This window comes from Pogoniulus pusillus, chromosome 22 (genome assembly GCF_015220805.1).
Source record: "Pogoniulus pusillus isolate bPogPus1 chromosome 22, bPogPus1.pri, whole genome shotgun sequence".
NCBI classification, from domain to species: domain Eukaryota; kingdom Metazoa; phylum Chordata; class Aves; order Piciformes; family Lybiidae; genus Pogoniulus; species Pogoniulus pusillus.
In genome coordinates, this window is record NC_087285.1 from 15,108,941 (window position 1) to 15,122,678 (window position 13,738).

The following is a 13,738-nucleotide window of genomic DNA, read 5'->3' on the forward strand; positions in this document are numbered from 1 at the left end:
CCCCGCCCCGTGTCTGCCCGCCTGCTCGGCCCGGCCTTGCCCGGCCCTGCCCCGCCGGGGCGGAGCGAAGCGGAGCGGGGCGGCCCGATCGCCTTCCCCGGCCCCTCGCCCGCGGCGCCGACCGAGCCTCTTCCGGGCAGCGGTGCTAGGGGCAACGCGGAGCGGGCAGCCGTGGTGAGTACCAGGGCTGGGACGGGGACTGGGCAGCCGCTTCCCTGCGGCCCGATGTCCCCGTGGGTCTGGGCCTCGGGATGGGGTGCGGACGGACGAGCCAGCGCCGGGTCATCTTAGTACCGCACCGGTGCTCTCCGCGGGGGCCCAGCCCCGCGGGTCACCCCTGTCGCCTCCGCAGGGACCCAGCCCTGTGTGTCACCTTCGTCCCCTCCGCAGGGACCCAGCCCGGCATGTCACCCCCATACACTCTCCATAGGCGGCCAAACTCATCTGCCACGCCGATTACCCCTGCAGAGACCTTGATCTGCTTGTCAACCCTGTGCTGTCCACAGGGCCCAGCCCCACGTGTGACTCCTGCCTCCTCCATGGGGACCCAGACCAGCTTGTCGTGCCTCTTCCCTCCCCAGCTAGGTCTCAGCCCCGTATGTCAGCCTGTGGGAGGAAAGCAGGTGTCCCTGCGGGTCACCCCCCTTCTGTGGAGTGCTGCTGGGCACTTTCAGTGGCAGGCAGTTGACTGAGGGCTGCTGCTACCCTCCTCTCCCACCTCCTCCCTGCACACGTAACAGTTCGCCACTTCCCTCTCCCCATGACCAGGAACTGTCCCCTGACCATGGGCTGTGTGTCAAAGGGTGGTGCGTGGCAGTGGCACAGATCCCAGGTCTGCAGGAGAACTGCCTCCCAGCAGTAGGATCATCCTTTCCAGGGGTGAAACACACTGAGTAAATTGAAGGTTATACACCTGGTAGGCAGAGACAGGGATTTTGAGTATGTGTTTTAATTTATTTATTCATTTAATTATACTTACTGTAATTATAATGAATTTTGGGAGCACGGAGAGGTGTGTGAGGACTGGCAAATTGTACCAGTGTGCAGTCAAAAACTCGCCTGTGTGGGTCCTATCAGAAAAGAATACATGAACCAGTGAAAAAATACAGAAATGGTCATCAACGTGGCTGGATAGAGCCAGGTTATGCTACTGCTTTAGGAGCAGGTTAAAAACTAAGAAACAGAGACAAGTGTGCAGCAGTCAGGACTGAAATGAAGCGAGAGCTTGCAGCAGCCCTCTTTAGCAATGAAGCTTTATTTTGACTAATGAAGAGGTGACGTGAACAAGTGACCTGTGTCTGCAGTGTACCTCATGTGATGGGAGAAGAGGAGGCAAAGCAAAAGCTGACACTGCTGAGCTGGCTGGCTGCAGTAACCTCTAACACCTGGAGTTAGCTTTCATGCAGAATGATGAAATCTTCTGTCAAGTTACACACCAAAGATGGCTGCTGTTTTGAGGAGAGAACCCCAGCAGCAGGCTCTACCCATTTAACACAGACTGCTGCTTTTGTTGCTAGGTGACAAGCAGGACGTACATTTATAAGCAAAAAAAAAAAGTACCTTGTAGTGTTGCCATTTTCCTTCTCCAGCATTCAATTAGTTTTTATGATTGCAGTAAGAAAAAAAAACATAGTGCAGAGAGAGATTTTTTTTTTTCCTTGTGGTTTAAATAGGTATTTATTTGCAGAATCTGCTTTGGAGAAGGAAAATTTGGCAAGTGACTCTGTTAACATTTGGTCTAAGTACATTGCATCATACTTCTCTCAGTCATCAGCTGCGCTGCTTCTTTCAAACTGTGGTAGCAAACATGCTGCAAACAGGGATACCTTTGGTTAATGACCCTAATAAGTCTGATGTGTGCTCGTTTGCTGTCGTGCCACAATGTTTTCTTCTCATCGAAATCTTATTAGTGCTTCTCATTTGAACTAATTATGCTTCCATGATTGGCATGCCTGGAGAACTCATTGTGTTCTTGTCTTTGAAAGAGCAATTAAAATATGGATTGGCCTTTCAGCTTTTGGATTGCCAGTGTGTTGCAGTTTTAAAGTACAATAGGTCATCGTTTGCTAATCAGAGGGTGGTTAATTTCCTGTCATTTCTACTAAGACAACATAGCAGCTGTTGTGGTGGGCACTGCTCACGGAAAGAAAAATCTGAGTTTGTTCAGGTGAAGGCTCTCTTAAAAAGGCCAATGTAATTCAATGAATAACAAGACAGGATTCCTAGGTGTTTCTCCATCAAACAGGGTGGAAAATGTTTGAAAATAGCTCAGCCCTGCAAAACCAAACAAGCAGCCATGGGAGCTTTGATTTATAAACATTTCAGAGGAAGAAGAGAAGCTGTTCTTCTCCCTGCCGTTTTACAGCAGCAGGTACCGTTTCAGCCTCGAGTTTTTCCGACCTCGTTTCCCAGAACAGGACATCGACAGCTGGATGTCAAGCTGGTAGGGACCTGCTTTAAAGAATGGAGATCTGGAGGCCTAAGTGTGTCAAATCCTTTTTTCTCTTTCCCCAGTGAATCTGCACATGAAACATTTTCAGAAGAACCTGGCACTAAGTTTAGAACTATTCCTACTCTTTAGGGTTCTGAAGTACTGCTGTTAACTTCTACTTTTACTATTTCTTCTGGGAAAAGCCTCACTCTTATTTTTCAGGGAAAGAACACTTAGTTGCCTCTAAGAGACTTTTGTAAATCATCATCTGACTTGAGAGCCTTTTCATCACCTGAAGTTAGGGGTCTAAGTCCTGGAGAGGACACTGTACAAGTGACACCATTCTTGCAGCATTTGTGTTGGCCAGATTACTCACTTCTGTAGGCAGATGGTTTGAATTCTCTTTCAAGCTGTAGTACTCAGCATATCCCATGCTTTGTAACAGAAGATTGGTTGCAGGTGGCAGTTTGGGAACTGGGCCCCAAGAAAGATGTTGCAATGTTCATTATCACAATTTTGTCAGCACTGCTTTTGGACATAGATTTCTCTTTAGACTTCTTCCTTTCCCAGCACAGTTTTTGCAGACTTTCTGAAATAACACACCAAGAGAGGTGAAAGGTCTCTGTCATTAACAGAGTTTATTTGTGTAGAGGAAGGTGCAGAAGGTGCAGTCTGGACTGCAGCCCCTATAAAAGGAAAAATCAACAGAAAATTCTGCATAAAGAATGAAGCAGTAGCCTGTCAGGTACCCACTCTTGAGGATGACTGCTGAAGGATCCTCACTCAAGACAATTCAGGCATTTGTATCTGTTGGGGAAAGCCTTCTGGGGTACTTCCCAGGGGATTTTCTCTCACAAATACTCTCTTCAGCAATGTCCCACTGCTGGTCTGCATTTCTCAAGGAGTGGACATTTTGGCAGAAGGCATGCTTCTTGGCTCAAAAGAGCAACTAGTTTTAAAAAAATATGTTTAGATCAGACATGGAGAATTGTATTCACAGTTATATATATGTATCTCCTTTTTCTGTCACTGTGTTCTCAAATTTAGGTTAGATACTGACAGAAATTATCATGTATCTGAAAAGTGGTTTTAATTGTGGAGTGGATTTTTTCAAGATTTGGGTTAAAATACATGGTGTCAATAACGTAAGAAAGTGTAAGTAGTTCCAAGGAAGATAGCAGAGCTGTTTTCATCGTTGATGCCCTGATGCATGAATTTAAGTTGCCCAGAATTTCCCAGATCATGTGTCCCATCAGTATTATTCAGTGAGACATCCAAGTTTAAAGTAAATGATGAAATCTTGAGGACTTTCACCATTAGTATGTTACTATCTGAAATAAATTAAATAGCTGTTGCTACTCTTTGGTTCAAAAAGTGGTTAATGACCATCAATGTGATGTTTAAAACATGAACTTTGATAAGGAGCAGTGGAGGACTGAACTCTTGACAACTCCTGAATCTGCATTTTGTGAATTGCTGCAACTGTTGTTAACCTTTAAACAAGGTTAAAAGTCTTCTGCTGTTGCTGCTTCTGTGGCAAATCTAAGTGTAGCCTTTGTACTACAGCTGCTGATCAAACTTTGTGCTGATTTTGATGTAATTATTTTTTAAAAGAGGCCACTGTTACTTATTCTTAAGCCCTCTTTTTCCCTCCAGCCAATTAATGTTAGAATAAACAATAGAACCTGAACCAGCAGAAGACTACACTTAATCAGAAAGGGCAAGGAATTTGGGTGCGGTTAGTACTGGGGCTTCCAGCTCTGTTCAGTGTAGCTTTCTGATCAAAAGCACAAGACAAAAAAGATTTTCAGATAATTACTGATTTTAAATGCTTTTGTAGAAGGTTATTAAAAATACAGAGTTGAGAATTTCTCTTCGAAGACCTTAGTTTTTAGCCAACGTTGGTTTTTAACACACTTCAGATTTTGTTTTTGTTTTCTCTGAGAGAGCATGGGATAGAGGGGTGGGGAGGCAGCAGCAGGGTGATTTGGAGAGAAGGTGGTGGAGGCAAGCAGTGAAATTTGCTTTAAAGCACTGTCCCCAGTCTTCATGTTTTTTATTTTAAACTTATTTTGGACAGCATTGCTCTTAGGTATATGTTTGAAGTGCAATTCTGTCAGTTGCATCATGTAGAAGAATATATGTTTGTGTACTTAAACAGCTGTCACCTAAGGTTTTGATCCCCTCCATCCTGTGCAGGATTGGAGGCTATATGTTATTCTTTATTGAGATTAGTAATGTTCAAGTGAGTGTTTTCTGTCGCTGTCTTTCTAAGCAGATGGAGTGGTTTCAGACAAGAGATTTGTTGTCATACTTGCCAAAGGTCCTCTATCAGTGGCAGAGCTGCTGAGTTGCTTTTCGCTGCAGCAGCACTAACTCTTTTTTGGTAGATTAACAAGGAGAAAGAGAGACCAAAGCATGTGCTGACGTGCTTCTGCTCATTTAGTCTGGCTAGAATGGGTAAGAACAATGAGAAAGGAGTGGAAACAGTTTTACCTTGTGCTGGCAACGAGAGTGGTTGTGTGTTGTCTTTGAGGAGCATCTATTGCAGCCACTCTGGTCTCTATCCCTGTTCTTAGACCATTTTAACTCACCCTGACATCATATCTTTTTTTCTTTTTCCTTTTTTTTTTTTTCTCTTTTGCTATGCAGGCACACAAAGACTGGGATTTTTTTCCAGTTCACACTGAATTAAGTCTCCCTTGTACCCATTATCTTTCAATCTCTTGTCTCTGGCTAGCCGAAACATTTTAAATTAGCTCTTGTATGTTTCTTGTTGATTGTCTTCTCTACAGATTTAAGGCTAGGCTTCAAGATTGGTATTGCATCTGGCTTCTACCTTATCTGCAGATCCTGAACTTGAACAAAATGGTAACCCAAGGTGGTCAGGCTTGCTGAAGGAGCATGGATGCACAGACCTTTGTGCTCCTAGACATCATCAGTAAGATTGCAGATGACACCAAACTAGGAGCAGGTGTCAATCTGTTGGAGGGTCGAAAAGCCCTGCAGAAAGACCTTGACAGGCTGGATGTGTGGGCAGAGGCCAATGGGATGAGATTTAACAAGGCCAAGTGCAGGATTCAACGAAGCTGGTGAGAGGCCTGGAACACAGCCCTGTGAGGAGAGGCTGAGAGAGCTGGGGGTGTGCAGCCTGCAGAAGAGGAGGCTTAGGGGTGAGCTCATTGCTGTCTACAACTCCCTGAAGGGAGGCTGTAGCCAGGTGGGGGTTGGTCTCTTCTGCCAGACAACCAGCAACAGAACAAGGGGAGACAGCCTCAAGTTGTGCCAGGGGAGGTCTAGGCTGGATGCTAGGAGGAAGTAAATGGCAGAGAGAGTGATTGGCATTGGAGTGGGCTGCCCAGGGATGTGGTGGAGTCACCATCCCTGAAGGTATTCAAGAAGAGACCGGATGAGGCACTTAGTGCAATGGTGTAGTTGATTGGACAGGACTGGGTGGTAGGTTGGAGTGGATGATCTTAGAGGTCTCTTCCAACCTTATTGATTCTATTCTATTCTATTTTAGACCTGTTGTGCCAGCTTAGCCTAGCAATCCAGGAGGCTGAGCTGGCCTCCTTACTTTCTACTCGCTGGTTTTCAGCTAGGGTAGTTAAGTTATATCACTACATGTGGTTCAAAGAGCATCAGAGCAGACGCAGAGTAGGTCAAATGAGGAGTGGATAAAAATATTGCCTGATAGTGGTAAGTCTTCTATTTTCTGTGAATCCACCTTTGCTGGAATAAGGTACATTAAATAGAGTGAATTGATCCTGGATTTAACCATGAATAATCTGCAGTGAAGGCTGGTCTTCATTCTTTAGTTTTCTTATTGCTAAAGGACTTTTTTTTTTGGAGGTGGGGGGGTGAGTTAATAGAGGTTTGTAGACAACCCACTAATATATAGCCTAATCAGAATGAAAAGGAAGTAAAGAGCTTTTATTTATTGAGTGCTATATTAAACATTCATTAGACAGCTTTAAACAGATTAAGATAAGCTATCTTAAGCAGTTTTTAATCTTTCTTAATGAAGCTGATAATCTAATTATTAAAATATTTAAACTTGGACTTTCCTACACATAATATTCATAGTAGAGCTTACCAGCCCTAGGGTACAGGTATTTTTATGAGTTTAGTGGAAAAGAATTTTTTTGTAAATGAGATCACCCTGCCCTCATAGAATACTACTTTGCAAAACAGCAGTTACCATTTTAGACCAGAAGATGTCTGTTTGGGTTGTTTTTCCACAATGTATCACTGTTCACAGCTAGGTTATCTTTGATGGTATAGGACCTAAGGAGCATTTCCTCTTCAGAATTTCTGCGTGAGAATTCTCTTCTGCAAACCTGTCCTGTGTCTTTTTTCACTTCCACAATCTGTATTCATTCTGTGGCATGGCTGATGAGAAAAACGTAGCACGTGGAAGTAATCCTCCTGATTCACTGTGGTGTTTTTAAACTGTTGCATAACTGTGGAAATACTTAGAACAAACAGAAACATAGAAAGGCTAGAATAAGGTAGAGATGAATTCTTTCCCTCTCACATCATTACTCCTGTGAAATAATAACTTTTGCCTTGCTGTATCAGCAGTACTTAGAGCACAAGTCAGGAGGTCTAGGTTCTGCTGTTACTTGTGACTTGACCTGTGGTCTTCAGCCAAGTTATGTTATTTGTCTGTTTCTTTTCCTTGTGTTGGGAGAGAAGGATGAAAAGCTCTGAATGTCTTTGGAGTAAACTGTGAAGAGAAGCAGCGTTAGATTTTACTGATCTAATATCAGTTATTTCTAATTCTGATACAAATGTCTTGCTTCCAGGGTAGCTTTGTAAATTATATATTGCTACAGCTCCTTATTTATTGTTCCACTGTAAAGAATTCTTGTCTCAGCATGTAGTAAAGACCTTAATAGAATCATAGAATCAACCAGGTTGGAAGAGACCTCCAAGATCATCCAGTCCAATAAATGCTGCTGTAGAGTAATGGACTTAACAGTCAGGGAAATGGGAGTGGAAGAAGAAGGAAGAGATTAGTTTCCCCTACTATACCACATTTATTAGCCTTTTAGTATCCTGGGAAGCTTTAGGATGAAATTTTGAGGTGTGAGGGTTCTTAATTTATAACTATATTTACTGTAAGCTGGAGGAGCAGTGCTGGTGCTCTTCGTATGCTTGCTTTATACTTACTTATTTCACTTAATGACTGCATATTGAATAAATGATCAGGCCTTTGGAACAATACAGTTTTCCTGAAGTCTCTTGTACCAAACAAAAACTGAAGGCCACTGGGGAAAAATGACATAGCAAAAGAGCAAGAAACTGTGTTAAGTAGGTCAAATCTAATAATATTAATTTAAAATGTTCTTTTTAATCACTGAAACACTTATTTGGCATCAATTTTAAGCAGTAGTGGATCCCTTCCTTGACAGGTAAAACAAGGCCATATGTATTGGCTGTCCTCATAATGATGATGTTTTTCTTATGGAAGCAGATAAAATGCAGTGTGATATCATTTGTGTTTTTACAGATATGGTTTACTTCAGCCATTTGAATTCCTGGCAATATTTGGAGGTTGGGGGGATATTTTTTTTTAACTGCCTATTGAATATTGTGATGGCTTGGGTGTCACCCACACACACCCTTAAGAAAATCACCCAGACTAGACTCAGTGGCTGGAAATTAAGTAAGTGAAGCTTTATATTTACAGTTTAGCACAATATACAAGCAGATATTTACAGTATCTACAGCTATAGGCAGACATATACAAGGTAAAAAAAGTAATATAGAAACACAACAGCCCTCCCAGAAACCAGAGTCCCCAGGAGGGACCCCCAACCACCCTTCCACCTTCATTCCATCCCTGACTTTTTTCTCAGAACCTGTCTTCTGTACAAGGTGAGTTTGGAGTAACAGCCAAGGGGGTTAGGAAGCAGACAGATTAGTCACACAGACAGCAGGTTAGGGAGAGAAGTGCAGGCAGCCAGATCCAAAGAGCAACTCTCTTATCTTAGACTCAGTGGCTGGAAATTAAGTAAGTGAAGCTTTATATTTACAGTTTAGCACAATATACAAGCAGATATTTACAGTATCTACAGCTGTGTTTATGTTCTTCTTTTTATACATCTCAGCAAGCCTATGAGTGCAGTAGACATCACCATTGTTTCCTCTTCATAGCCTATAACCTAACTCTTCTCACCAAAATATCCCAGCTAGCTTCAAACTAGCACAATTATGTGTCAGAAATTTCTCATTTGGAGTTGAAGTTTGTACAGTTTGTGCTATGCAGGGACTATCCTTTCATGAGATGTTGAAGTAAACTTAGTCATCCTGAAGTAATTTCTCTTTTTCTGAGCTTTAGGCCCCATTAAGTGCACAGCTATGTTAGTTCAGTGCTCTTCATTGTGGCTCTTTAACCATCTTTGAAGTATCATTAGGAGATCTGGTCATATGCTCATAATGTTTCAAACTGCTACATTATATAATCTTTGCTTTGTTAAAACATGGCTTAAGAGAAACAACATTTATTAAAAAACAATTCTTGGGTTTGTGTTCCTAATTTTTGTTTTGTTTTGCTATGCCAGAGGAGTTAACCAGACTTTATTAACTATTTTCTCTGTCACTGCACTTTATAGCAGCTCTTCAGGCATCACCTGAAATACTTAGAATCATAGAATCAGTCAGGGTTGGAAGGGACCACAAGGATCATCTAGTTCCAAGCCCTCTGCCATGGGCAGGGACACCCTACCCTCGATCAGGCTGGCCAGAGCCTCGTCCAGCCTGGCCTTAAACACCTCATTTCTTCTTCCTCCCAGGACAACATTTTCAGCAGACACTGGTTCATCATTGAAATAAAGCCTACTTCTGATTAGTGTGCTGTTAATTAGGACAGCTGTTTATTAATAAATTCCTGTATATTCTTTGCTTCTTTGGATGTTTGTGCATCATCCTTGGATATTTGCGCATAGGTATGATGGACCCCTACTTCATAATCAGATACTCATACCCTTACAAAGATGTGATATATAAATGTCTTGGAGAAACATTTCTGTAGGCAGCTCTAGCTTTTTATTTCAGTCAATACCAACATCATTAAAACCCATTGTGTGTTCAAAGAAAGACTGGATGAGGCTCTTAGTGCCATGGTCTAATTGATGGGCTAGGGATTGGTGATAGGTTGGCCTGGATGATCTTGGAGGTTTCTTCCAACCTGGTTGATTCTGATTCTATGATTATCATTCCCCTTCTGGATATACAGACTACTCTTTAAACCTCACTTCCACAAGTTGTTTGGTACTCGTTCTCTATTGGTTTTTTTCACTCTAAGCATAACCACTTCTAATCTTGCAGTTTATAGATACATTATCAAATAAGTGAAATTCTGATTTGCAAATATTCATATTTTTCTTCACAGAACTTTTGAAGATGTCATCAGATATACCATTAAATATTAATATCAAGGAGCCCCGATGGGATCAAAGCACTTTTGTTGGACGAGCCAATCACTTCTTTACTGTAACAGACCCCAGGAATATTTTGTTATCTGATGCCCAGCTAGAAAATGCAAGAAAAATTGTGCATGATTACAGGTATGACATTGGTTACATCTACTGGGGGCCCAAAAAAGTCTGCATCAATGGTACATGGTTATATATGTCAAGGGAAATATTTAAAGCGCTGCATTCACTTCACTGCTCACTCTTCTTATTTCAGAGCTTGAAACAGTTGGGTTATTTTAAACTAATTCACTGATGAATAGGGACATTATATCATCAGAGAACCCTTATTAGGTGTTCTGAAATACAGAAGTGCCTAATTCTGAAGGACTTAATATGATAACAGAACTTAAAACTTCCTCTTACGTGTTACATTGTTTACTCACAAAGTAAATTTTAACTCTGAAGTCCACTACAGGTTTGAGTAAACAGAAATTTGGTGCTTGATATGCTGACTCAACCAACATAACCACTGCTGAGAGTTTTGATCCTTTTACTTCACCAGCCCATCTAAAAGATGAAGATCTATAAGCCAACTCTGAGGCTAGAGGAACTTAGTATGAGCATTGCAAAACCCTCTGGTGCCTCATTTGTCACTGGAGGTTGCAGCATTTTATAACAGTTGTGCTTTTTGCTCTTGTTTTGTTTTGGTTTTCATTTTTTTCCAAGACAAGGTATCGTGCCACCTGGCTTGACAGCAGATGACTTGTGGAAAGCAAAATACATCTATGATTCAGCCTTCCACCCTGACACTGGTGAAAAGATGGTCTTGATTGGCCGAATGTCAGCTCAGGTACCCATGAACATGACTATCACAGGTTGTATGATGACCTTTTATAGGTAAGTGATGGTACTATAGCACATAAAAAAACCCGTTTGCTTACAAATTAGCTAAGTGAAAATCAGTCTTACTGTCAAAAGAACACTTTGGAAGATTTGTAATGTGTATTTTTAAATGTAAATTTTGCTTCCTGTTCTATTCTCCCCCTGCATTCCCTCACACCAATTACTGATTTCCTCTAGAAGTAGTTGTGAGATAAGCCCTTAAGCCCTCTCCTGCACCAATCCACTTTCCCTCAAATTGGGAATGCTGAACCTTCCAAAATGCCTCGATGTAGGAGAGTTGTGTGGAGGGCAAAGAGGAGAAGATACCTGGGAATTTGTAACCTTAGAGATCTGGCATGTAGGATTTTCTGTCCACCAAGTGAGTACCCAATATGCTTTGGTCCATCAGTCATTGAATTTCTCCAGATCCTGTTTGATCCTTCCATTTCCTCAGTAGTTCTTGAATCACCAATGCAGTAAAATCTGCAGAAAAACCCAGAATCATCTGTTGGTAGACTTCATGTCTAGAAATATTTTTTATGCCACAATGATTTGTAAGCAAGAACTGGTGAGAGGGTCAGAGGAAATGACAACAGCGGTTTTGATGATGAAGTTTTACAGACTCTGGAGTCCTCCAAAAAGGCCCAGCTGTTTTGGATAGTGCATATATATATGTGTGTGTTTTAAAACGCAACTGAGAATATGATTAAAACCCTCTGTACAGCTGCCCATTCACAAGCCATGTTCCTGTTCACTACTTACTCTTCTATGTATATTCTACAGTGGCTGTATACATTTTCTTTGCCTTATTGATGGCCGCTCAGATTCAAAACTAAGTGATTTATTAGCCCAAAATATATTGGTTTCTTTGGACCCAAAGTAGTGCAAATAGGGTAGTGTAGAATCCTCAAATGATGCAGTGTAGTCTCTATCTTACTGCACATCACATCACACTGCCCTGGTTATTGCTGCCCACTAGAAGTGAATTTGTCCTTATACCTTATGAGGGTTCTTAGGTGTGCAGTAAGACAACGTGAGTCACAGCTACATTTTTATAGCAGCCCCAACATCGTCTACACACCAGTAGCAAGGAGATGGGAGATGATGAGTCAGGAAAAAACTTGCACATGCACAGAAGGAGAGAAGGAAGAACAACAGCAGTGGTGGAAAAAAATGGACCTAGTTTATCACTGTTAATTTAGCGTCTCATTCAGATACTGGAAGCCAGAGGGAATAAGAATACCCTTCTAAATCCCCTGAACTTTATCTTCCCCTTTCATTCACACCTTGCTATCTAATTGCAATGCTTTTAAATTCTGTCCTCAGTAGTACTACTTCTGTTATCAAGACAGTATCTCACTGCCTGTATTGTTTTGTGACAATAAGCAAGAACCTTTGCATTATTACTGCTCACGCTGATTTTCCTTGATTTGCCATAATATTTCTGTGCTGTTAATTCAGCTGTGGTAGTAAGAATAACAATAATAATCATCATTTCTCTTTCCAAGAACGACACCAGCTGTGGTTTTCTGGCAGTGGATTAACCAGTCCTTCAATGCCATAGTGAATTACACAAACAGGAGTGGTGATGCCCCAATCACTGTCAGGTCAGACACTTGGACCACATTACTTCTGATGTGTTTATGAGTTGCTCTCTGATGTACTGGAGCATGATTAGGCTGTAAAGGTTGAGTAATAGAGGGATTTTTTTGCCAATGCTTGTTGTTAATTTGATAGGTGCAGATGAGAATTCTGAGAATGATGGTGGCAAAAACTCTGCTTCTGCCATTAAAGATAAGCTAAACCTCAACATGTTGATCATAAGCACTTAGCACTGTAGAATTTAATAGCAGCCTGTGCTGCATTGCTCAGTCAACCATTTGAAAGTGCCTCATCAGTTTACTGCTAGTGAAAGAAAAGTCTTTAAAGCATGTCATCTCATTCTTTTATCCACAACTTATTGTGGTATCACAGAAAGGTCTTCTTCTTAACTTGGGGAGGGGCATAACCACAGGTGTAAAATGTAATTATTTTTGAAAGTGGCATAAGTGTAGTTGTTGTCCATGTGCAAACATCTCTATCTTTGTTTTAGCCAGCTGGGAACAGCCTATGTTTCTGCTACCACGGGTGCTGTCGCAACAGCTTTAGGACTTAATGCACTGACAAAGGTATTGCTGATTATTTTTTCCCACTCTTAACTAGATATTGGTGTTCTGTGAGATGCTAATGGCTCATTTCTCCTCCAGTGTATCTGTGTCACATTGTGCAGCTGTAATGGCCTTTGGCAGCTCCCTTCTTTAGGTCTCAACCTTATTTTTTTGCCCCACGTTGATGTTTTTAAGTGTATTTCAGGCAGCCTATCCTCCTTACATGCACATCAAATAGTTGTGTGCTTTGTTAATACAAACGGTGACTGGTCAGGTGCCTGGATTTCAGGGTTTTTTTAACATGTAAAAGTATCAAATAAGATTTGAAAGTTATTTGGAGCAGATACATAATTACAGCAATGTGGAGTCATTATCCAATAAGCTGCAGAAGTGTGTTTTTAAGGTGCAGCATCACTTCTGCAAACATGGATGCCTGCTCTAGACTGGCTAGAGCTTGCAAGGAGGTGCAGAAAACTCAAATTCTTTAAAGTGCAGAGCACTAGATTAAAAAAGTCCTTTACAAAAGGCACCAGCAGTGGGGCTGCTTCTTAGCCTTCTGGCTAAGATCAAGTGTAGCATCTGTTTTTATCAGTTTAATATCTGATACAGCCTCGATTAGAAGACTTTATATTTTGGGCATATATTTTTTATTCTTTTATTACATCCACTTCTGGAACCCCTATTACAAGAGGGATGTGGAGATGCTGAAGCGTGTCCAGAGAAGGGCCACAAGAATGCTCAGAGGGCTGCAGCAGCTCTCCTTTGAGAACAGGCTGAAAGAGTTTGGGCTGTTCAGTCTGGATAAGAGGAGGCTCTGAGATGGCCTTATTGTGGCCATTCAGTATCTGAAGGAG

At 41.8% G+C, this 13,738-nt stretch overlaps 1 protein-coding gene and 1 pseudogene across 5 annotated transcripts in view; both read left to right on the plus strand.

Annotated features, from left to right (window-relative positions):
- The window catches only part of SFXN1 (sideroflexin 1), a 37,534-nt gene that overhangs the window by 15,304 nt on the left and 8,492 nt on the right, over nucleotides 1-13,738 (plus strand). For 2 of the 5 annotated variants that reach the window (XM_064161851.1, XM_064161852.1), the window contains exons 2-5: nucleotides 9,831-10,005; nucleotides 10,582-10,752; nucleotides 12,246-12,344; nucleotides 12,830-12,905. In XM_064161851.1, coding sequence (XP_064017921.1) covers nucleotides 9,842-10,005; nucleotides 10,582-10,752; nucleotides 12,246-12,344; nucleotides 12,830-12,905 — 510 coding nt within the window. In that variant the 5' untranslated portion in view covers nucleotides 9,831-9,841. Of the gene's footprint in view, nucleotides 1-30; nucleotides 175-9,830; nucleotides 10,006-10,581; nucleotides 10,753-12,245; nucleotides 12,345-12,829; nucleotides 12,906-13,738 lie in introns of those variants that run through there. The other 3 variants (XM_064161853.1, XR_010306429.1, XM_064161850.1) reach the window with 3 other exon arrangements.
- Nucleotides 13,425-13,588, plus strand: LOC135185509 (U2 spliceosomal RNA; annotated as a pseudogene).